This window comes from Marmota marmota, unplaced genomic scaffold, assembly GCF_001458135.2.
Source record: "Marmota marmota marmota unplaced genomic scaffold, marMar, whole genome shotgun sequence".
Taxonomy (NCBI): domain Eukaryota; kingdom Metazoa; phylum Chordata; class Mammalia; order Rodentia; family Sciuridae; genus Marmota; species Marmota marmota.
Window position 1 is genome coordinate 23975571 of NW_025999869.1, and position 25269 is coordinate 24000839.

Sequence of the window (25269 nt, forward strand, 5' to 3'; positions counted from 1 at the left end):
ATATATATATATATAAAAGCAATAAATACTTCTTTTAATTTAATTTTTTTAGTTGTAGATGGACACAATACCTTTATTTGATTTATTTAATTTTATGTGGTGCTGAAGATCAAACCCAGTGCTTCACACATGCTAGGCAAACATTCTACCACTGAGTTGCAACCCCAACCCCAATAAATACTTCTTATTTATAAACTTTTTTTTTTCTCTTTTTGGAATTAGGGATTGGACCAGGGGTGCTTTATCACTGAGCTACAGCCTCAGTCCTTTCTATCTTATTTAAGTTTTGAGGCAGGGTCTTGCTATTGAGGGCCTCACCAAATTGCTGAGGCTGGCCTTGAACTTTTGATCCTCCTGTTTCAACCTCCCAAATTTTTAGGATTATAGGCTAAATATACTATACCATGCCCAGCAAAATTAAACCTTCTTGATAAATATAAAATGAAAAGTAAAGGCTTTCCAGATGTGGTAACACATGCTTGAATCCCAGAGGCTTGGAGGCTGAGGCAGAAGGACTGCCAATTCAAAGCCAGTCTCATCAACTTAGCAAGACCCTAAGAAACTTAGAGAGACCCTGTCTCAAAATAAAACATATTAAAAAAGGGCTGAGGATGTGGCTCAGTGGTTAAGTGCCCCTGGGTGCCATCCCTGGTACTAAAAAATAAAGACAAAAAATACAAAACAACCACAACAAAAAGCTGGGTGCCATGGTGCACACCTGTAATCCAAGGGGCTCAGGAGGCTGAAGCAGGAGGATCAAGTTCAAAGCCAGCTTCAGCAATTTAGTGAGGCCCTAAGAAACTCTAAATAAAATATTTTTAAAAAGAACTGGGGATGTGGCTCAGTGGTTAAGCACCCTCGGGTTTAATCCCTGGTACCAAAAACAAAAAACAAGGCTTTCCTCTTACTTCCCCCAAATATGTCCCTAAAACTCTTCTGGACTCCTCCAATCTTTAAAGACCTCCTTATCTGAATCCCTAAATACACAGCAACCATTATAGAGTTTATTATACTCTATATGTTTTTTTTCCAACAATACCAAAAGCTCCTAAGGGTCAGATTTATTTCTTACTTCTGTGTAGCTCATGTATGAAAAATATGCACACTATAGAAACAGCACATTTGTTTAACTTTCTAATACTTCTGAAACAAGAAATATCACTTAGACTAAAAATCTTATTTCCATTTCATACTTACAGGGAACATTTGGTTGTCATTCCAGCGTTCACTGACCTGTAACCTATCACCCAGCTCATCAATGGTTATGAGCACCCACTCAATTGTGCTGGAAGGAAAATAAGATCTCTATAATGCTAAGTGAAGTTAGCCAATCCCAAAAAGACAAATGCCAAATGTTTTCTCTGATATAAGGAGGCTGATTCATAGTGGGGTAGGGAGGGGGAGCATGGGAGGAACAGATGAACTCTAGATAGGGCAGAGGGGTGGGAGGGGAAGAGAGGGGGCAGGGGGTTAGCAATGATGGTGGAATGTCATTGACATCAATATCCAAAGTACATGTATGAAGACATGAATTAATTGAACATACTTTATATACAGAGATGAAAAATTGTGCTCTATATGTGTAATAAGAATTGTAATGCATTCTACTGTCATGTATTTAAAAAATTAAATCAATTAAAAAAAAAAAGAAAGAAAGAAAAGAAGATCTCTAAAACAATCATGGTTTCCATAAACCTGTAGTCAGGGTTGGGCGTGTATAATCCAATTTAGACCAATGAAGTGTAATCAACTTGAAGTGGATCTAAAGGACCCTAGACACTGCAGGCAACCTTAAACAAAAATAAGCAGCTTATTCAAGTCTGGAGCCAACACTCAAAAGGGCAAGACTGACATTAGACCAGAGACCCTGTGCCTTCTAGAAAAAATTGTAGGCCCAAATCTCCATCATGTCAGCTTAGGAAAGGAATTTCTCAACAAGACTCCTAAAGCACAAGAAGTAAAATTAAGAATCAATATATGGGATGGTATCAAACAAAAAAGCTTCTTCACAGCAAAGGAAACAATCAGTAACGGAAAAAAGAGCCTACAGAATGAGAGAAAATCTTTACCACTTCCATCTCAGATAGAGCATTAATATCCAGGATACATAAAGAACTCAAATAACTTTACAACAACAAAACAAATACCACAATCAACAAATGGACAAATAACTGAAAAGGCACTTTACAGAAGAAACACAAGTGGTCAACAAATAATATGAAAAAATGTTCAACATCTCTAACAATTCCGAAATGCAAATTAAACCTACACTGGGATTACATCTCGTTCCAGTCAGAATGGCAGTCATCAAGAATACAGGCAACAATAAATGTTGGGGAGGATGTAGGGGGAAAGGTACAATCATACATTGGTGGTGGGGCTGCAAATTGGTGCAATCACTTTGGAAAGCAGTATGGAGATTCTTTAGAAAACCTGGAATGGAACCGCCATTTGACCCAATTATCCCACTCTTCAGTATATACCCAAAGGACTTAAAATCAGCATACTACAGTGATATAGCCACTTCAATGTTTTATAGCAACTCAATTCACAATAGCTAAGCTATGGAACCAACCCAGGTGCCCATCAACAGATGAACAGATAAAGAAAATGTGGTATATAGACACAATGGAATATTACTCAGCCATAAAAAATAAAATTATGGGGCTGGGGTTGTAGCTCAGCGGTAGAGCACTTGCCTTGCATGCATGAGGCACTGGGTTCGATCCTTAGCACCACATAAAAAGAAATAAATAAAATAAAGATATGTGTCCATCTACAACTAAAAAAATATTTTAAAAAAAGAATAAAATTATGGAACTTGCTGGTAAATGGATGAAACTAGAGACTATCAAATTAAGTGAAATAAGCCAATCCCCCAAAACCAAACGCTGAATGTTCTCCCTAATATGTGGATGCTAACACAATAAAGGAGAGGAGAGAAGAACAGAAATTCATTGGATTAGACAAAGGGGAATGGAGAGAAGGAGGGAGTGGGAATAAGAAAGGCAGTAGAATGAATCCGACATAACTTTCCTATGTTCATATATGAATACACAACCAGTGAAATTCCACATCATCTTCCATTACAAGAATGGCATCCTAATTATAATAAGTTATACTTCATATATGTATAACATGTCAAAATACACTCTACTGTCATGTATATCTATCTTTTTTTTTTTTTCCCTCCCTTTGGTGCTAGGGATCAAACCCAGGGCCCTGTGCATGCAAGGCAAGCACTCTACCAACTGAGCTATATCCCCAGTCACTGTTATGTATACCAAAAAAGAACAACAATAAAAAAGAACAAGTCTGAGGGGGAAAGGGATGGGATCCTAGTACTAGAATTTAGCACTTCTATTAAAGTATTTCATCTTACCATTCGTTTTTTTAAATATTTATTTTTAGGTTGACACAATATCTTTATATTTATGTGGTGCTGAGGATCAAACCCAGTGCCTCATTCATACTAGGCGAGCACTCTACCACTGAGCCACAACCCCAGCCCTTACCATTCTTGATCTCATAACTGTCTGACTTTAGAACTGGGAATGCAGCTCCGGGACACAATGTTCCAATGCACCAAACCCTGGGTTCAATCCCCAGTACCACCCAAACAAACAAAACACCAAAGAACCATCTGAATGCAAAGCCTTCTTCCAAGCCATGCATGAGCACCTACAGTTCTAGTTTTTGGGAGGCTGAGCTGGGGTCATCCCTTGAGTCCAAGAATCTGAGAACAGCCTGGACAACATAGTAAGAGATTGCCTCAAAAAACAAAGGAACAGCTGGGTGCAGTGGTGCTCTCCTATAATCCCAGCAGCATGGGAGGCTGAAGACTGGAGAGTTCAAAGGCAGCCTCAGCAAAAGAGGAGCTAAGCAACTCAGTGAGACCCTGTCTCTAAATACAAAACAAAAAATACTGCTATGGATGTGGCTCAGTGGTCCAGTGAGTGCCCTTGGTTTCAATCCTTGGTACCCAAAACCAAACCAAACCAAAACAACAACAAAAAAAAACAAAGCCTTCTTTCTCCAAGCTTACTACTCTTTGTCTCCCCATGTCTTTATCCTTGCGCCCAAGGAAATCTTCTCACCAGACCTAAGATGGAGTTTAGAGAGAAGAAAAAGAGTGGGGTTCTTTCAAAAAAAAAGAGAAATATATACATAATTACATATATATTTACACACACATATGCTAGCTAGTGTCTACATTACAAACATGCAAACAGTGATGACATAAAATACTGCAAGAACAAAAATGTGGCAAATGTTTTGAGTGTTCAGGATGGTAGAAAAAGAGGAAGCTGAGATGATCCCCATATTATCTGTCCTTTGCAAATCTGTTGTGCCACTCTGTCTAGATCGTTAGGCACACTGCCATCTTTCAGTTCTTAAAATCTTTTTTCAGGCCTCAAAGCAATTATGTCACTCTCAGGCTCTGCTTTCTCCAAATCCCTTTGTTATTGGTTCCTTTCTCGCCCTTTCAATATCTCTTCAAATGCTACCTCCTCAAAGATGCCTTTCAACCACCCAACCTACCGTGGGCCTTTCCCTTTTTCCATCACATCTTATTTCCTGCAAAGATCTTATCACCAGTTGTATAAACTGAAATTGTATTTGTTTATAAACAGATTCCACCACTAGAATGTAAGCTACCTGAAGGCTGCACATCTCTTTTTCTTTATATTCAAACTCTGGCATACAAGGGTAGACAATACATAAATTTTTATTTAAGGGGAGAATGAATGACAGAAAGCGGGAAGATAGCTTGGTTAAAGAGTTGGCGTTGTAGGATGGCTGTTTCTAGGAAAGGCAACTGAAAAGAGGCAGGAAAAGCCAGCTGGGCTGGAGGTTGCATAAGAAGCTGAAGTTTACGTCGGCCGGAGCGAAGGGGTAGGACCAGGGCTTTCAGGCTTCTCCTGGCCACGCGTGGAGTAAGTAGAGGGGTCTAAGCCACCAAATAATCAATTCTGGGCGTTTTCTAAGGTAAAACCAAAGGCGCCAGCTTACTGCAGCTTTGATCGCGTCCCCGGACCTTAAAAAGCGACCGTCTTCTGTGAAAAAACTCGCCAGTGGTCACTAAACTTATCCGTCGGCCGAGTCCCTCAGGGGCAAGGAACATTTTTGAGACACAGCCATCTTCCGCCAGTCCCTACAGGGGACCCAACGCCGGCCCTACATCCCGGCGCCCTCTCACTGGCCAGGCGACGCGCGTCTCCCCGCCCACACCCCGCGTGGAGTCCCGAATCGGCTGTTCACTTACGCTTGTCTCCGTGCTATCAGCCGGTGCATGGGAGTCGCCATCTTAGGGCGGCCGACCTGCCGCGCGGGGCTTTGGGAAACTCCTCGGAGGGGGCGGGGACTTTGAACTCCGGCGGCCGCAGGCGTGGGCGGGGCCAGGTGGGCTGGGAGCTTCCGGGGCAGCATCTTGTCAGAGGTAGTGTGGCGGGTGGGCTGGAGAGCGGTATCTGCTGCGTGGTCGCGTCTGTCAGGCTCCAATAGAGTTTTAAAGGTGACTTCAAGGAAGAACATTCTCTGTGGATAAAGGAAAGAATAGTCTCGATTGAGGGAAATAAAAAGAAGAATGACGCTGAACTGTTAAGTGATGGGGATACCAGAAGTAGTCTGGAGAACAAAATAAGAATGTTGAAGATATAAACCATCAACCGAAAGAATGGCTTTAGCAAACTATAAAGTACAAGCATATGTTAATCTATTTTTTACCTATTTCAGCTCCTTTTTAAGGGTCGAATAAAACTGTATAGATACATCTGCTTTGTTAACTATACAAATACTATATTGGGATATTTTAGCTGTCCTATGTTACCTAAAAGCTCAGTCCTTGTCCCCATGCCAAGTCAAGGATGAGAATACGTTTTTGAGAAAAAGAAGGTTCAGTGCTTTGCTAGCCAAGGAGAAGCACAGAGGGCTCCTGTCCTAGAGGTTGTTTTTTTTTTTTTTTTTTTTTTTTTTTTTACCAGGGATTGAACCCATGGCTTAACCACTGAACCACATCACAGTACTTTTCACACACACACACACACACACACACACACACACACAATTAGAGACAGGATCTCGCTGAGTTGCTTAGGATCTAGCTAAGTTGCTGAGGCTGACTTTGAACTTGTGATTCTCCTGTCTCAGCTTCTGGAGCTGCTGGCCACCATGCCCAATTATATATATGGCCATTTTCACATGCAGAAAATGAGTCCCCATGGCGCCTGAGTCCGCAAAGAACAATAAACTGCTTCCTTGAAGTCCGCACCCGTCATTTTGCACTTACACTTTTTTTTTTTTTTTTTTAATACNACTGATGACCTCACCCTCATCTTGTGGCTCATGTTCTCATGGATCATGGGCCCAAGAGGTTCATCATTATCATTAGCATAGCCTTTTTTTTAATACTGGGGATTGAACTCAGGGGTACTCCATCACTGAGCCACACCCCTAGAACCATTTTGTTATTTAGAGACAGGATCTCACTGAGTTGCTTAGCTCCTTACTTTTGCTGAGGCTGGCTTTGAGCTCTCCATCCACCTGTTTCAGCCTCCCAAGTCCCTGAGATTACAGGTATAGGGTATTGATTTAACACTTGAGCAGCCATCTTAATGTTAACTGCCACCTTATGAGATAAGTTTCACTTTCCTGTACTTCCTCTTACCCATTAGTGACATACCCCATGGTACCATTGTTATACCAATACTGAGACCCTCAAATAACTCTCCATTAAGCCTTTATTGCTGGCCAGCAGTGGACACTCTGCTCTCCAAAGAACAATATAGAGTGGCACGCCTGCCTTCGGGCCTCATAGTTAAGTCAAATCACAAAAGGGACGTTTGAAGATTTAGCCAATGTAAGCAAGCAAGTACAGAAGCTGAATTGGTCAGTTAACAAGACTGCAATGGGTACATTGGTTGGCATAGCAGCAAGCAAGCAGAAAGGAAGTGGCTCGAAATAACCCTAGTTGAGTACAAGTTAGAGAATGGTTACTAATGTCTAGACAATCTCTGTCAGGGTACGTTGCCCAAGAAATATGGAAAGCAAAGAGAACAATTTTATATTAAGGAATTGCTATTTTAGCCCTGCCTATAAAGCCATAATCCTAAACCAATCCCAGAAGGATATGACCCCTTGACTCTGGAAAGCCCCATGGTGCAATCAACCTAAGCCAGTCCCATTCTATTCCCCACTGGCCTAGCTCTGACGAAAGCACCCCCCAGCCTATCCCATAACACCGCAACTACGACTCCAAACCCATACCCACAAAAGCTGAACACCTAAACATCTCGGGATGTGCCTTTATTTGTCAAGCTCTAACAAATAAACTCTTGACTGGGGCTATAGCTCAGTGGCAGTGCGCTTGCCTAGCATGCGTGAGGCACTTGGTTCAATCCTCAGCACCGCATAAAAATAAACAAATAAAATAAAGGCATTCTGTCAATCTACAAATAAACTCTTGTGTGTATCTCTGCCTAGTCTCCGTCTTTAATTTCTTGCTTGCCTGTCTCCCAATTCTTCACTTTCCTTTCAATAGGCATGTTCTACCACACCCTGTGCACTTACACTCTTTAAGTTCCAAAGTTATTAAAATACTTTCTTGCAATTTTTAGTCACAATTGTGATAATTTTGTTTCTATGGTTACACTCCTTAATCCTAATTTTATTTTTTTTGAAATACACTTATTAAATAATCTACCACTTCTCTGTTGTTTTGAAATGACACTCTCAGATTTTAAAAATATACAAATTTTGATTTGCATTTCTCTAATTGCTAAAGATGTTGAACATCTTTTCATATATTATTGATTGATTGTATTTCTTCTGTGAAGTGTCTGTTCAGTTCCTTAGCCCATTTATTGATTGAGCTTTTTTTTTTTTTTTTGGTGTCAAGTTCTTTGAGTTCTTTATGTGTCCTAAGAGATTAATGCTTTATCTGAGGTACATGTGGTAAAGATTTTCTCCCAATCTCTAGGCTTTCTCTTCGCATTATTGATTCTTTTGCTGAGAAGCAGCTTTTTAGTTTGAATCCATCCTGTTTATTGATTGTTGATTTTACTTCTTGTGCTTTAGGAGTCTTGTTAAGGAAGTCATAACCTAGGCCAACATGGTGAAGATTTGGGCCTACTTTATTTTAAGTCAGCACAGGGCTGTATTCTAGGGCCTGAGTCTTTTTGATCCACTTTAAGTTGAATTTAGTGCGGGATGAGCGAGAGGGATTCAATTTCATTTTGTTACATATGGCTTTCCATTTTTCCCAGCACCATTTGTTGAATAGATTATATTTTCCCCAGTGAATGCTTTTGGCACCTTTGTCTAGTCTGAGATAACTGTATTTTGATCTCACTCCAGTCAGAATGGCAATCATCAAGAATACAGGCAACAATAAATGTTGGCGAAGATGTGGGGGAAAAGGTGCACTCAATACATTGCTGGTAGGACTGCAAATTGCTGCAACCACTCTGGAAAGCAGTATGAGATTCCTCAGAAAACTTGGAATGGAACCACCATTTGACCTAGCTATCCCACTCCCCAGTTTATACCCAAAGGACTTAAAATCAGCATACTACAGTGATGCAGCCACTTCAATGTTTATAACAGCTCAATTCACATTAGCTAAACTAAGGAACCAACCTAAGTGCCTTTCAACATATGAATGGATAAAGAAAATGTGTATATATATTTGATGCAATATTGCTCAGCTTTAAAGAAGAATGAAATTATGGATTTTGTCAATAAATGGATAGAACTGGAGACTATCATGCTAAGTGAAATAAGCCAATCTCAAAAAACCGAAGGCCCAATGTTATGCAGATGCTAATTCTAATCTGTTTTGCAGATTCTCTGATATGCAGATGCTAACTCATGATAAGGGGGGACTGCTAGGGAAGAATAGAGTTACTTTAAATTGGATAGAGGGAAGTGAAGGGAAGGGAAGGGATAGGAAGGATAGTAGAATGAAACAGACATTGTTACCTTATACGCATATATGACTGCATGATAGACATGATTCTACAACAGGTACAATCAGAAAAGTGAGAAGTTATATTCCATTTATGTAAGCTATACCTCAGTGCATAAATGCATTCTACTATCATTTATAACTAATTAAAGCAAAAAAAATTAAGAAAAAAATGTACAAATTTCATCTGCTTGGACACTGTTTCTTCCAAATACCAATTTGTACCAGAGTTTGTCTCACTGTTTTGTCATTTAAGAAAAAAAATTTTTTTTAGTTATATATTGACACAATATCTTTATTTTATGTAATTATTTTTATGTGGTGCTGAGGATCAAACCCAGTGCTTCACACGTTCTAGGCAAGAGTTGTACTTACTACTGAGCCACAAGCCCAGCCCCTTAATTAGAACATTTTTATATCTAATAATATCGTATCCTCTTTCTTCTCATTTGATTAATTGCTCTTAGGCATTTGTTTTCCTAGATGAGATTTATCAAATTTTTTTTTGCAAACTAATGTTGAAATTTATTTGTTAGTCAATTTTAAAAGGAATTGCTATATAGTAAGTGTGAAAAGACAAGAGACAGAATGAGATAATAACAGAAAGGAAGAAGCAAATGACATTAGTTGTGTTGATTGAGTTGCATACCTGGAAAGCCTAGAGTTAACCAAAAACTCCTTGAAAGTTCAACATAGGGGCCAGAGACATGGACACACAGATATGATAATTACTTGTTTCTCAGTGGTAGGACTAAGCCAATGTAGCTCTTTCCACTGGGGCCCATGAATTTCAGGGACTCTCATACACTATTTTGTAAACCTCAATGAATAGGAGCTGAAAAGATTTAAAGCTCAGGTGAAAGCTGCAAGTAATTTCTATTTGGCAAGAGTGAACACTACAAGTCTTGAGGCAGACTATTCCTTTATCCTAGGATAGATTACTACTAGAATAGGTTACTACGTGTCTACTAGTTATGTAAGATGTCTCAAAGAACTGAGGGATAATGGAAAGGCCTGTGGTGTAGGGAGCTGCAGTTCTCTGGACTGGGTTACTTAAGGTCAGGAGAGCTTGATGGTTGTTTCCTGGCAGTTGTGTATATAACAGTCTGAAGACTGAGCAGCACAAGACCTTCTTCTTGAGAGGTAAATGATACAGTCACATTAAGCCCCATGCTAAGAAAAGTCCCAGTTGATTTAAATGCTCTACTTTAACTCTCTTGACATTCTTAGCTTTTGAAAAAGGAGCCTTATGTTTTAATTTTGCACTGGGTCCTTCAAATTATGTGGCCTGTCCCACACCAGAAGTTGATCAAAGTGTTTCCACAAGACATATGAGACTCTGAGCACAATGTAAACCAGTTTCACCAGCATTAAAGATGAGAGAGGGCTAATCTTCCTACTTTTTCTGGAATTCAGGAGCAATCTTTCCTTGAAATTGATGGCTATCATAAAAAAATGTATTTTTACCCTTTCATTATATTTTATAACTGGTTATTGTAACTATTTAGGAAACCTCAGTATTGTAACTGGTAAAATTTGACCCTGGTACAAAATTAAATGTAAGTTCTCCCTTCATATGGCTTGGCATCAAACATCAAGAGCTCTTCTTCTAGTAGTATAAGTGAACCTGACTAATTTAACTAAATTAGGGAGAGGTTCAGAGCAGAGTTACCATTTGTCTTTTTAAAAAGAGAGGCCAAAGGAACGTAAGAGTAGATATCCTAGCCCTCTGGGTATGAAGCTTTGTCCCCATCCCCATCCCATCCAGTCCCGTCCACCGCTCCCCCCTCCCAGTGAAAAAAGAATGTTCTTCTATCTACCTCTGACATAGCTACTGGGGTTCTCAGAGTTCTTGTTCTTTCATGCAACCCTCTGGTGTAAAATAACTTCATTAGGAATGGGGCTGCATCCAGGGTCTAGTTAAGTAGGTTCTTCTTCCTGATCAGGAGAGTGTAAGCCACCTAAGAAATGAAAGTGTAGAATAATTAGTGAAGAACAAAAGAAAAAGAGTCAGGAAAGATAGTTTTAAAGGGAGCCTGGAGCACCTGATAGATACAGCCCACACAGGAGCTGGAGCTGGACAATTAGAAAGTGACTCCTTTGGTTTATTTAAGGGGGTACATCAAAGGCAGAGATAAGTTTCAGGGGTGGAGTCTTGCTTCATGATTTCTTGCAGTCAGCAGGTTGATTGGCATCTTGGCAGGTCACACCCATCTCAAGGGCTGTGTGGCTACAGCAGGTCACCCCATCTCCCATCTCCGGTGCTGTGTGGGACCTGGGGCAGAGCTTGAATAGGGCTCACAAAGTTCCCAGACACCAGATTCTCCTATTCATTAGGCTGCCATGTGCGATGTTGTCCACATATAGCCCATGGATGGCTTGCCACAATTAGGTGTTCAGAAAGCAGAGGAGTAGTGAGGATTTTGTTTCTTTCTCTGGTGATTTAACCTTGTCTACATTCAGAGAAAAGGAAGATGATAGGCTGAGAGAAACAGAAAAATACCTACCTAGATTTGATTTTCTTGTCCTCTGATTCTTTGAGTAATCACATTCCCCTTTCAACAAATTCCTTTTATGATTAAGATACTTCCTTCCAGGGGGTTTCTATTTTTTAGTCCCAAAGGATGCTTAATTTTATCACTTTAAGTAGGGTTATATTCATTTACAAATGAAAGAATTGAGATTCATACATGTTTAGTGATTTTTCCAACAACCCCTGAGCTTCCTTTATTCCACACCTCCTTATTTATTTTTGGGATTGAACTCAGGACCTTATGCATGCTAGGCAAGTGCTCTAAAACTGAGCTACTTACATCTTCTTTATTTTGAAGGCTGGGTGTGGTGGTACAAGTCCTGGAATCCCAGTGACTCCAGAAGCTGAGGCAAGAGGATACCAAGTTCCAGGCCAGCCTCAGCCTTAGTGAGGCCTTAAGCAAGGTAGCCAAACCCTGTCTCAAAATAAAAAATAGAAGTGGCTGGGCCCAGACATGATAGCACACACCTATAATCCCAGTGACTATGGAGAATGAGGCAGGAGGATTGCAAGTTCAAAGCCAGCCTCAGTGACTTAGCAAAGCCTTAAGCAAGTTAGCAAAACTCTGTCTCAGAATAAAAAATAAAAAGGGCTGGGGATGTGGGTCAGTGATTAAATGACACTGGATTTGATCCCCAGTACAATATATACTGTCNTCTTCCCTAGCAGTCCCCCCTTATCATGAGTTAGCATCTGCATATCAGAGAATCTGCAAAACAGATTAGAATTAGCATCTGCATAACATTGGGCCTTCGGTTTTTTGAGACTGGGGTTTCACTAAATTGCTTAGGCTGGCCTCAAACTTGTGATCCTCATGGCTCAGTCTTCCTAGTAGCCACAGGCATGCACCACTTCATCTGGCTCAGTCAGTTTTATTTTGGGATAATATAGAACTATAGTGGCATCTTCTCCTCCACTGAAAATCTTAATTAAGCTTTTCCAGAAATCCACACCATAATTGATCTTAGGACCATCAGCAAAAGGCTATCTATAAAAGAATTCAATGTAGTTAAGCTTCCTATATCCTGTTGCTCTAACTTACTTGGCCACAGGCCTGAAAAAGATTAGCATTCCAGGTGCTGAACACCCCTTTACTAGTTTTTCACAACATTTATGGGCTAACTAGCATTGTAATGATATATAATAGTTTGTAAAAGTTTTCAAGCAGGAAGTGTGTGTGTGTGTGTGTGTGTGTGTGAGTGTGTTTTCTCAATAGTTGTAGATACACAGCATGCTTTTATTTTACTTATTAATTTATTTTTCATATGGTGTTGAGCATCAAACCCAGTGCCTCACACAGCTAGGCAAGTGCTCTGCCACTGAGCTACAATCCCAACACCAGGACAGATTCTTTTAAAAAAGTCTCTGACCTTGGGCCAGAACTTCACAGGGATATTTACATTTCGAAGATAAGAGATGGTGTTATTAATTGGTCTCCACGGTAACAGCTGTCAGGGGGAGGGGAGAAGAAGCTCCCCCCTTCTCAGAAGCTATTCTTGAAAGGTTAACAGTGACAGAAAAAGCTCTCCCCTTCTCAGAAGCTGTCCTTGAAGGGTTAACACTGACAGAAAAAGCTGCTTTTGTGTGAACTTCTGCAGATTGTGAACTTCTGAGCCCCTCCACCTACACACTAGGTATAAAGTTCTGAAATTGCCTGAACTTGGGGCTCAGGGGGATGGATGGATTACAGTGAAAGCTTTTCCCTCTGCATCTGACTGCATCCAAATAAATCTGCTTCCTGCTAATTCTTTGGTGTCTGACCTCATCAGTTCCTCCAACAGAGCTAATTTCCTCATGCCATTGAGGACTCAATTGTAAGAGTAACAAAATAAAACTTTAAGTAGACAATAAATTTATTGGAACTTCATTGTCTCACTTATAGTTTAAGAGGGGGAACTGCATACCCAGGTTATGGGAAGATCTTGAACCAGAAAAATCTAGAACTCAGTACTAAGACCTTGTATATTTTCTCTTCAGACTATAGTCAGCAGATGATCGAGTTCAATTTGCTGCAGTACCTTGCCTCATCTCAACATTAAGCTTCCCTGGTCAGAGTTTGTCAATTATAGATCATATGCCATCCATCTAGTTAGGGGTGGGATACCACAATTAAAAGCTCAGAAGAACAAGGAAAAAACGGAGGACTATATCAAGGAAATGAATGCTGAGAAGAAAAAACACAAAAGACTATGTTCTGTAATAGGACTTTTCTACAAGATCTTTGCATATAGAATATTCACACCCAGATATAGTGGGAGAGTTAACATAGCGCATTGCAAAGGTCTCCAAATGGTCAAATGTCTAAAAATGTTACTCAGCAGAAGGGGTTCATGGTGGTGCACACCTGTAATCCCATGAAGATCCCAAGTTCCAGGCCAGCCTCAACAATTTAAGGAGAATCTATCTCAAAATTTTTAAAAATTGGGAGGGGGAGCCTGGGAATGTGGCTCAGTGATTGAATGCACCTGAGTTCCATCCCCAGTAGCAAAATAAAAAATAAGTAAATAAATAATTTTAAATGTTCATAGCAAACAGAAAGGAAAGGTTCTGAAATGAGAACTGAAAGGTGAATGACTCACCGAGACAAAGATTCAACCAAGAGATTTATTGGGAGGCTGCCCGATGGGGAAGAAAAGGAGAGGCAGAGAGGAGTGGAGGAGGGATGAGAGCAGAGAGAAGTGAGAAAGAAGAGGAAGAGGGTAGAGAGAAAGAGGGCAGAGAGCGTGAGCTTGCAAGCTTTGGCTTAAGAAGGGCTGCGTAGGGCTGGGGCTGGGGCTCAGTGGTAGGGCACTTGTCTCATGTGTGTGAGGCCCTGGGTTCGATCCTCAGCACCACATAAATAAAAATAAAAAAGTATTGTGTCCACCTACAACTAAAAAGAAGAAGAAGAAGAAGGGTTGTGTAGGCAATGTGGTGGGTGCTGATTGGCAGACACTGTGTCCTGTGGGACTGGTCAAGAAAACTTTTGAATTTGGCGCCCTTCGGAGAGGAGGGGGAGGAGTAAGGGATTCTGTGATGTTCTCGGGAGTCGGAAACTTAACTTCAGCGGGGAGTCTCCCACACACCCAACATTTCTCCCTTTTTGTTTTTGTGTTGGAAGCAGAGTGTCGAGATCATCTGGCTACTTCCTGCTGGAGAGGGACAATGAATGTGAAGGAAGGGAGGAATGGTCAGGGTGCAGGGACAAGAGAAGCATAGCTGTAAAGGCCAGGGCGCTGAAGATGTTAATTTCCTTGGGGCTGTAATTGATGAAAGTTCCTTGAAGCCTTAGGTCATGGATAGTCTCAATCCAATCCTTGTCCCTGCAAATGGGGAGAATCAGCCAGCTGTCCTGTCGGAGGGCTTCCACAAACTCCACAAACCAGGTGCACCACATGATGAGCCTAAAAACACCAAAGATGCCCAAAGGCAAGGAGAAGAAGAGGGAAGAGGAGACAGACACCACATTAGTTTCTGGCCCGAGGTCCAGTGAGAGGGACTGGCTGAGAAAAGACCAGCAGTCAGGAGGAGGCACACAAAAGTGAATGGGCCTAGAAACCCTGGGTGACAGGCTAGTGAAGTTCCCCAGTTGTGTTTCCATTTTGTAGCTCCATATCCACGATGGTGAAGTTCCGTCAGGCGTTGGTGAGGCCTTCACGTAAGGGACAGGTGTCCTCCGAGGGAGCAAGTAGCTGGTAATCCCTGAGAAGCTGGTTAAAGGTCTGATTAGATATTTTGCCTATTTTGATGCTGCAAGAATTTATCATACATGGTAGAAAGGCACAAAACAAGAAAATCCCAATTATTAGGGCAATCTGGGGTGTCTAACAAAGCAGATGAAGTAGGTGTGATGGGAGTGGATGCCAGGAGGGTGGCAAAGAAAAGGGTGGAACTAGAGTGAGGCATGTTGTGAGGGTTTCTCAGGTTGAGAAGAGGGGAAGGAACCTCAGGCGTGAGATATGGAGCTTTAAAGGATTCTCAGGGGTGGTGGAGCAGAATTATTTGTGGGAGGAGGATGGATGTTGGACAGTCAGTCTTGGCTCCCTTGGCCAGAGGCGGGGCCGGTTTCAGCCTGGAAATGTGAATCTATGAAGTCAGTTTGCCTGGGGATTCCTGTAGGTGGGCAGCAGTGGGAGTGCACAAGATAACCGTTAGGGGGCCCTTCCATTTAGGTATCAGGGTAGGCATGTCACCAGAAGGAGTAGAGAAATATACCCAGTCGCCTGGGGTTAAGGGGAAAGAGATGTGTGACCTGGAGGGATCAGGTAATAGAGTTTCCTGGTGTTCCCAAATCTGTGTTTGGATAAAACTTAGAAGGGGATGACTGAGATGTTCTGGAAGAATGCAGGGTGTTCTGGAAGAATGCAGAGTCACCCCAGGTGGTAGGGGTGGGCATCCATACATCACTTCAAAAGGGGAGTTGGCCTTTTGTGGAGCGACCAAAGGCAAAACAGGGCAACTGGGAGAAGTTTGAGATGTAGTTCGAGGGAGAGCTTGGTGAGGGTCTGTCTCCTTTAGGGTGTGGTTAACGCGTTCTATCTTGCCTGAAGAGGTGGGATGATAGGGGATGTGTAGATTCCAGGGAATGCGGAGAGCCCCAGCAATGCATTGTGTGATTTGAGAGGTAAACTCGGGGCCATTATCTGACTGCAAGGAGGTAGGGACCCTGAATCTTGGGATGATATCTGAGCGTAAAACAGAGGTGACTGTGGATGCCCTTTTGTTGGTGGTAGGAAAAGCTTCCACCCATTTTCCGAGATGTCTACAAGGACAAGGACATAGAGATACCTCTTGACCCTGGGCATGTAAGTGAAATCCAATTGAAATTCTCCTCAAGCCTGGTCGGCGGGAAAGGAGCCTGGTTTGAGAAGGGTATTAGGATTGATACTTTGAAAAATGGTGCATTTAGTGGAGAGGTTGTGGATGAACCTAGCATCATCCAAGGTGAGTGGGAAGAATGTCTGTAGAAGAGCTTGAGGTTCTGAGTGATAGTATGGAACAGAGAATGTAAGCAGGAGAAGAATTCCTGTTTAGATGGGGATGGGGTGGGGGTGTGTGCTTGAAGTTATGACAGCAATAGTGGGGCATGGTATCATGGCTGCCTGCCGGGCAGCTTGGTCCTCTTTAGAACTACCCATAGTGATGGGTGAGGAGTCAGACTGATGGGACTGACAATGAACAATCCCAATCACTTAAGGAAGCATAGATGCCCTGAAAGATCAGTGATGAATCTTGAATTAGTTATGGAGGTGCCTTTGGTGGTCAATAGTCCTCTCTCTTTCCATATAGCTGAATGAGAAAGGAGAATGTGAAAGACGTACTTGGAATCAGTATATAGAGTGAGGGAACAATCTGTGGCTAGTTGAAAGGCACAGGTGACCACCATGACTTCCGCCTGCTGGTTAGTCATATGGGGTGATAGAGGTTTGGTTTCTATGACCTCTGAGAGGGAGACAATGGCATATCCTGCCCACCTGCCATTCTCTGTCAGGAAAGAACTTACATTCATGAACCAGGTGTGGGTGGGATTTATTAGTGGTCCCTCCTTAATGTTGGAGGGACATTGGAGAAGGTTCTCTATGGACTCAGTACACTGATGGAGTGGTGTTGAGAGCCACAGCCGAAGGGGCCCCAGCAAACTTCCAGCTGCCGCAAACTTCCAGCCAGCTGATGATTGGCTCACAGCGGCCCCTGCAAACTTTTAGCTGCCAGCTGATTGGCTCCTCAGCTGTGATGCTCATTGGGCTGTTTCCCTGCCCTTTCAGACCACGGAGCTGCTCATTGGGGGACTTTTTTTGGCTTGGCCCACAGGACCCAGCCAATCTGCCTCAAGAGCAGGAGGAGTGGGGGAGTTGAGAGGCTTGTGGGAAGCCGGTGGTGGCAGTTGGGCTCTGAGGGAATTCCTGAAGAGCTGGTGTGGTGTGGCATGTGTGTGTGTGTTCTAAAAATAAAGTTTGTTTCTGCTTGATAAGTGGCTCCTGAATTGTGCCCAGCCAGACTGCGGCAGAGTGGCAGGTCCATAGAGACAGGGAGGAGAGACGCGAGGTGTAAAGAGGAGCAAGCCTGGAAAGAAATGGTAGGGTTGTGTATAAAAGATACGAAGAGAGAGAGACTCAGCAAGGGGGAAGAGTTTGTAAGTCCTTATAGGTCAGTAATTCCTTCAAGTGGTGGGGTGAAGAGATGGAGATTTCCCCTCCGAAAGTAAGTTTTTTGGCCTCCTGGACTAGGACTTAGGCGGCTGCCAGAGCTCTGAGACATGGGGCCCATCCCCGAACCATAAGGTCCAGTTGTTTGGATAGATAGGCTACTGGAGCAAATGTAGGTCCCTGCTGTTGGCCTAGCACCCCTAGAGCTAGGCCCTTGTTTTCATGGACATATAGAACAAAGGGTCTATGCATATCAGGTAAGGGGAGTGCAGGGGCCTCAAGGAGGGCCTGCTGAAGTTTGTGGAATGGGACTTGGATGGCCTCAGGAGTGGTCGCCAATGATTATTTCTTTGGCTATATTGTACAGCTAAAAGGGAAATATTGGGGATCCAGGCTCGGAAGTATCCCAGCAGCCCCAGGAAAGAGAGAATATCTTCCTTGATGAGTGGGATAGGCAAATTTTGAATTAACTGTTTTTGGTCCAGGGTGATGGCCTTTTTTCCCTGAGACACCTGGACTCCTAAGTAGATAACTGCTGGTAGAGAGAGCTGGACCTTTTGAGGAGAGACCCTGTAACCCTTTTCAGAGAGGAAATTAAGGAGGGAGAGAGTGTCGCTCTTGGAGACAGGTAGGGAAGGACTGCAGAGGAGTAAGTCATCCACATACTGCAGAAGGGTAGAGTGGGGAAGAGTAAGACCCCGAAGGTCAAAGATATGTGGACTATCTCTGAAACCTTGAGGGAGGACTGTCCAGGTAAGCTGCTGGGAATGATGTGTCTTAGGGTCAGTCCAGGTGAAGGCAAAGATGTCCTGGGAATCCTGAGCAAGGGCAATGGTGAAGAAAGCATCCTTCAGGTCAGTGACTGAGAAGTGGGAAGAAGAGTAAGGAATGGAAGAGAAGATAATGTAGGGATTTGGCAACAGAGGGTGAATGGGTCTAACTGCCTCGTTAATGATTCGTAGGTCTTATACAAGGCCGTACTGTCCATTAGGTTTCTTTACGGCCAAAATTGGAGTGTTGTAAGGGGAATGGGTAGGTCTTATTAAGCCCTTGCACCATAGGTCCTTAATAATGGGCTGCAGGCCCTGAAAACTGCTAGTTGGAAGAGGGTATTGAGGTTGACAGGGAAATGCTGAGGGTCCTTAAGATGAATTTTGACAGAGACACAGTGAGCCAGAGAGGGGGTGGATGTGTCCCAAACTTGAGGGTTTACCTTTGGAGGGAGAGAAGGAGGGGAGCCTATGGACGTGTGGGTTGCTTCTACAAGGGCAAGTATAAAGAAAGGCTGGGATGGAATGTGATGGAGGCATGGAATTTGGCTAAGATGTCCCTTCCCAATAGGGGAATGGGGCATTAGGGCATTACCAAAAACTGCTGGGAGAAAGGATGGTAGTAAAACCTACAAGAGAGCGTGGGGGGTTTTAAGGGGAAGGCACAAATCTTATTCCAAGTTAGATAGTGGCACTGTAATAATGATATTGATAAATTACCACAAATCCTTTTCCTAGACCTGTAAACAGTCCAAAAACTCTCATTTGACATACTATTCCTCAGAAAAAAAATGCCCCCTCCCTTTTCTCAATTTTCATGCTATAAAGATGAAATGGCAAACGTTAAGAAGCTGTACAAAGCTGGCTTGGTGGTGTATGACTATGATCCCGCCAACTAGGGAGGCTGAGACAGAAGGATTGCAAGTTCAAAGCCAACCTCAGCAACTTAGTAAGGCCCTAAGCAACTCAGTGAGACTCTCTCTCTCTCTCTCTCTCTCTCTCTCTCTCTCTCTCTCTCTCTCTCTATNTCAAAGTATCAATCCTAATACCCTTCTCAAACCAGGCTCCTTTCCCGCCGACCAGGCTTGAGGAGAATTTCAATTGGATTTCACTTACATGCCCAGGGTCAAGAGGTATCTCTATGTCCTTGTCCTTGTAGACATCTCGGAAAATGGGTGGAAGCTTTTCCTACCACCAACAAAAGGGCATCCACAGTCACCTCTGTTTTACGCTCAGATATCATCCCAAGATTCAGGGTCCCTACCTCCTTGCAGTCAGATAATGGCCCCGAGTTTACCTCTCAAATCACACAATGCATTGCTGGGGCTCTCCGCATTCCCTGGAATCTACACATCCCCTATCATCCCACCTCTTCAGGCAAGATAGAACGCGTTAACCACACCCTAAAGGAGACAGACCCTCACCAAGCTCTCCCTCGAACTACATCTCAAACTTCTCCCAGTTGCCCTGTTTTGCCTTTGGTCGCTCCACAAAAGGCCAACTCCCCTTTTGAAGTGATGTATGGATGCCCACCCCTACCACCTGGGGTGACTCTGCATTCTTCCAGAACACCCTGCATTCTTCCAGAACATCTCAGTCATCCCCTTCTAAGTTTTATCCAAACACAGATTTGGGAACACCAGGAAACTCTATTACCTGATCCCTCCAGGTCACACATCTCTTTCCCCTTAACCCCAGGCGACTGGGTATATTTCTCTACTCCTTCTGGTGACATGCCTACCCTGATACCTAAATGGAAGGGCCCCCTAACGGTTATCTTGTGCACTCCCACTGCTGCCCACCTACAGGAATCCCCAGGCAAACTGACTTCATAGATTCACATTTCCAGGCTGAAACCGGCCCCGCCTCTGGCCAAGGGAGCCAAGACTGACTGTCCAACATCCATCCTCCTCCCACAAATAATTCTGCTCCACCACCCCTGAGAATCCTTTAAAGCTCCATATCTCACGCCTGAGGTTCCTTCCCCTCTTCTCAACCTGAGAAACCCTCACAACATGCCTCACTCTAGTTCCACCCTTTTCTTTGCCACCCTCCTGGCATCCACTCCCATCACACCTACTTCATCTGCTTTGTTAGACACCCCAGATTGCCCTAATAATTGGGATTTTCTTGTTTTGTGCCTTTCTACCATGTATGATAAATTCTTGCAGCATCAAAATAGGCAAAATATCTAATCAGACCTTTAACCAGCTTCTCAGGGATTACCAGCTACTTGCTCCCTCGGAGGACACCTGTCCCTTACGTGAAGGCCTCACCAACGCCTGACGGAACTTCACCATCGTGGATATGGAGCTACAAAATGGAAACACAACTGGGGAACTTCACTAGCCTGTCACCCAGGGTTTCTAGGCCCATTCACTTTTGTGTGCCTCCTCCTGACTGCTGGTCTTTTCTCAGCCAGTCCCTCTCACTGGACCTCGGGCCAGAAACTAATGTGGTGTCTGTCTCCTCTTCCCTCTTCTTCTCCTTGCCTTTGGGCATCTTTGGTGTTTTTAGGCTCATCATGTGGTGCACCTGGTTTGTGGAGTTTGTGGAAGCCCTCCGACAGGACAGCTGGCTGATTCTCCCCATTTGCAGGGACAAGGATTGGATTGAGACTATCCATGACCTAAGGCTTCAAGGAACTTTCATCAATTACAGCCCCAAGGAAATTAACATCTTCAGCGCCCTGGCCTTTACAGCTATGCTTCTCTTGTCCCTGCACCCTGACCATTCCTCCCTTCCTTCACATTCATTGTCCCTCTCCAGCAGGAAGTAGCCAGATGATCTCGACACTCTGCTTCCAACACAAAAACAAAAAGGGAGAAATGTTGGGTGTGTGGGAGACTCCCCGCTGAAGTTAAGTTTCCGACTCCCGAGAACATCACAGAATCCCTTACTCCTCCCCCTCCTCTCCGAAGGGCGCCAAATTCAAAAGTTTTCTTGACCAGTCCCACAGGACACAGTGTCTGCCAATCAGCACCCACCACATTGCCTACACAACCCTTCTTCTTCTTCTTCTTTTTAGTTGTAGGTGGACATACAATATCTTTATTTCATTTTTACATGGTGCTGAGGATTGAACCCAGTGCCTCATGCATGCTGGGTAAGCACTCTACCACTGTGCCACAACCCTAGCCCAGAGACCCTGTTTCTTAATAAAATATAAAAAGGGCTAGGGATGTGGCTTAGTGGTTAAACACTGCTGGGTTTAATCCTTGGTACCAAAAAAAAAAAAAGTCTTCAGGAATAGTCCAAGCTATTTGTTGTTGTTGTTGTTGTTATTATTATTACCAGGGATTGAATACAGGATACTCGACCACTGAGCCACATCCCCAGCCCTATTGTATCTTATTTAGAGACAGGGTCTCACTGAGTTTCTTAGTAACTCAAAATTGTTGAGGTTGGCTTTGAACTCATGATCCTCCTGTCTCAGCCTCTCTAGGTGCTGGGATTACAGGTGTTTGCCACTGTGCCCAGCAAGTTACTGTGTTTTTGACAATTTGGGGGAAGTGATTCCCACTTTCCCATCATACCTCAAGACCCAATTTCGCTAAATGTGGACTAGAGTTCTCCTGGCTCCCTTCATGTAAAAACTTTAAGGCCTCAAAATGTCTGAATTGGTAGAGCAAAAAGACAGCCCATTGTAATAAGGTTCCAGGGAAATTTATTCCTTGGGTCAGCTGTGCCCAAGTTGCAAGGCCCAAGACACAGAAGAATTTTGAATTCCTCTCCTTTTCATTCTAAGCAGCCCAGATACAGACAGGGATAAATGGCAGAGTTTAGAATCCTGTAAATAAAATCAAGATTCCAACTTGTATTTAATCACAAGTTATTTAATCAAGCCTCAGTAAAATCTAAGTGGTATCTTTTTTTTCCCCATTAAAATTGAAACCCAGATATTATCAAGGATCTTGGAGAATTAGGTAATCTTGGCTGCAATATCCAGGGCCTAGGATAGTTGACTTTTTCACCCCCCTGAACAGTGCTGGGGATGAAACTCAGAGCCTTACTCCCAGCCTCTGCATTCATTTTTAGTAGTCTCTCTTAGGCTTTCTGTCTCTATTCCTTCCAGAGGTCATATCTGGATATGAAGCTGCATATACCTTTTGGGTGCCCACTACACCAAGTACTGCAAGATTTTATGGAAGACTTGTGGGCTTCAGTGAAGGGTTGTCACATGACAAATTACATGACCACTATGCTTCCTCTCCTTGCTCTTGGAAGGTCTCAATGACCTTCCTCACTTCTTCCATCAAACCCCCTCTGCTCCTTCCCAAATCCCATAGTTCCTACACATAAAACTACATAGTTCCTACAGCCATAAAACTCTCTAGATAGTTAGGTAAAGTAAGTGTCCTCAACCCATCTCATGTTTAGTTTAAATCCCACCTATGTCTGTCTGGACCTATAACACTCTGCTATTCTGGTGCACAACCTTTTCTCTCATTATATCAACACTCTAAGAAATCTTTTGGGGTGTCTTTCTAGATCATGCTGACAGTTCTCTGAAAACTGCCGTTCATCCTCCTGCAGTAAGTAAGTGTATTTACTGAACCAGCTTGACTGATCCAAGCTGGACTGATTAGGGTCTGTTATCTGGGAATTTAATTTTTTTTTTTTTGTACTGGGATGGAACCCAGTGTCCCTTAACCACTAAGCCACATCCCCAGACTTTTCTGGGTTTTGCTTTGGGACAGGATATTTTTAAGTTGCTTAGGGACTTACTAAGTTGCTGAAGCTGGTCTCAAACTTACAGTCCTCCTGCCTCAGTCTTCTGTGTTACTAGGATTACAGGGGTCTGACACTGCTCTCAGCTGGGAATTTTATATAAAAATTGGACCATCACTTTTCATCCCAGAAGGCTGGATCTGAAACATAAATTTGGAGCTAAAGAACACTCAGTGCATGGAGAGAGAGAAATCTGGTCTACAGAGAAAGAAGTCTATTAAGATACTTTGGCTGGAAGTAATAGAAACCTCAAATCAAATGGTCTTCTGATTGCATGAATGTATCTGTAATGCACTGTGTTGTCCTTGCTTCTCTAGTCAATGTTGGTGGGCAAGTGCCCAGTGTGCATTTTCAGAGGGCCCTTCTGGACTTCCCACTCCACTTTTTCATGATGAGAGAGATGCCAACTTCAGCATGGCCACTCATTCCCAACATCCATCTCTCACTGTGCAGGAGTCCCTTCTGTAACACAAAAAAGGGCTGGGGATGTGGCTCAGTGGTTGAATGCCCCTGAGTTTAATCCCCAGTACCAATAAACAAACAAACAAACAAACAAACAAACAAATAATTTATTCTTTGACCACTAGAGAAGAAATATTTTTAATGTACATGACATAAAAGAGGCAATATTCTTGATATTTACATAGTTATTACAAATCAGTTTTTTAAAATGGGCCAAAGATGAGAAGATAAAGTTCACTAGAGAATAAATATATAATATTCAACTTCATGAGGAATTTTTAAAAACACTAACAAAAGAGGTTGGGGTTGTGGCTCAGTGGTAGAGCACTTGCCTAGCATATGTGAGGCACTGGGTTCAATCCCTGGCACCACATAAAATCAAATAAATAAAGGTATTGTGTCCATCTACAACTAAAACAAAAATTAAACACAAAACACTCACAAAAGCAATGATATTCAGTTTTAACATACTACACTGGATAAGATGAAAACAAAGTTTTAAACAAATTGTATATACCACTGGCAAAGTGGAAGAAGCATTATAATCTGGTTCAGTATTTGTAGAGAATATTCTGGGGAAAATGCACACTCTGACAATAATTTTACTTCAAGGAATATATCCTTAAAAACAAAGAAACAAAGAACAAACAAAAACCCCAGTCCTGTTAAGGCGACACACATTATAATCCTAGCAACTCAGGAAGCTGAGGCTGGAAGATGGCCAGGCCAGTCTGGGTAACTTAGTGAGACACCTGAGTGGTAGAGGGCCCCTGGGTTCAAGCCTCAGTATTACAAAAAGAAAAAAAAATGAATTTACAGATCTGTAGACCCTGCAACCTGCAACCTGGGCTTCAATATTGGCTCTACAGGTATTGCATGAGTGACTTTATAAAGGCAAATGGCCTTACAAAACTCAATTTTGTCACTTGAAAAATAAAGCAAATTGCTTTATTGCCTATGAGCCCCAGTTTTCTCACCTGAAAAATAAGGTGATAATTAAATATGATAGTTAATATAAAATGCTCAGTATAGTGCCTAAGAAATATGTGTCAGGTGGTGGTGGTTTTCTAATAGGCTATTGAATGACAATTGGTGATTAGGGACTCCCAGGTAAGACCAAAAAAAAAAAAAAAAAACAAAACAACAACAACAACAAAAAAACAAAAAACCAAACAAACTAACTAAATAAGACGAACATCATTACCCTAAGTACATGTATGAAAACAAATGGTGTGACTCTACTTTTTGTACAACCAGAGACATGAAATATTATGCTCTATTTGTGTAATATGAATTGAATTGCATTCTGTTGTCATATATAACAAGTTAGAATAAATAAAATTAAAATTTTTTTTTTGAAAAAAAGAAAAAGAAAACTGGCCAGGCACTGTGGTATACACCTTTAATCCTAGCAATCCCAGTGGCTAGGGAGGCTGAGACAGGAGGGCCAGCCTCAGCAAATGGCTAGGTGCTAAGTAACTCAGAACTCAGTGAGACCCTGTCTCTAAATAAAATACTAAATAAGGCTGGGGATGTGGCTTAGTGGTTGAGTGCCTCTGAGTTCAATCTCCTGTTCCAGAGAGAGAGAGAGAGAGAGAGAGAGAGAACCACTAGTAATCGCAACCACCATCTAACTTTCCCAAGAAAATAGGTAGAAAATCCTAGACATTTCCAGCCTTCTCC

General features: G+C 42.6%; 1 protein-coding gene across 1 annotated transcript in view; it reads right to left on the bottom strand.

Moving 5' to 3' along the window:
- The window catches only part of Zcchc10 (zinc finger CCHC-type containing 10), a 22325-nt gene extending 16796 nt beyond the window's left edge, over positions 1 to 5529 (bottom strand). Inside the window, exon 1 of the mRNA XM_015492757.2 lies at positions 5267 to 5529. Coding sequence (XP_015348243.2) covers positions 5267 to 5430 — 164 coding nt within the window. The 5' untranslated portion in view covers positions 5431 to 5529. The remainder of the gene's footprint in view (positions 1 to 5266) is intronic.
- Between the last annotated feature and the right edge of the window lie 19740 nt (positions 5530 to 25269).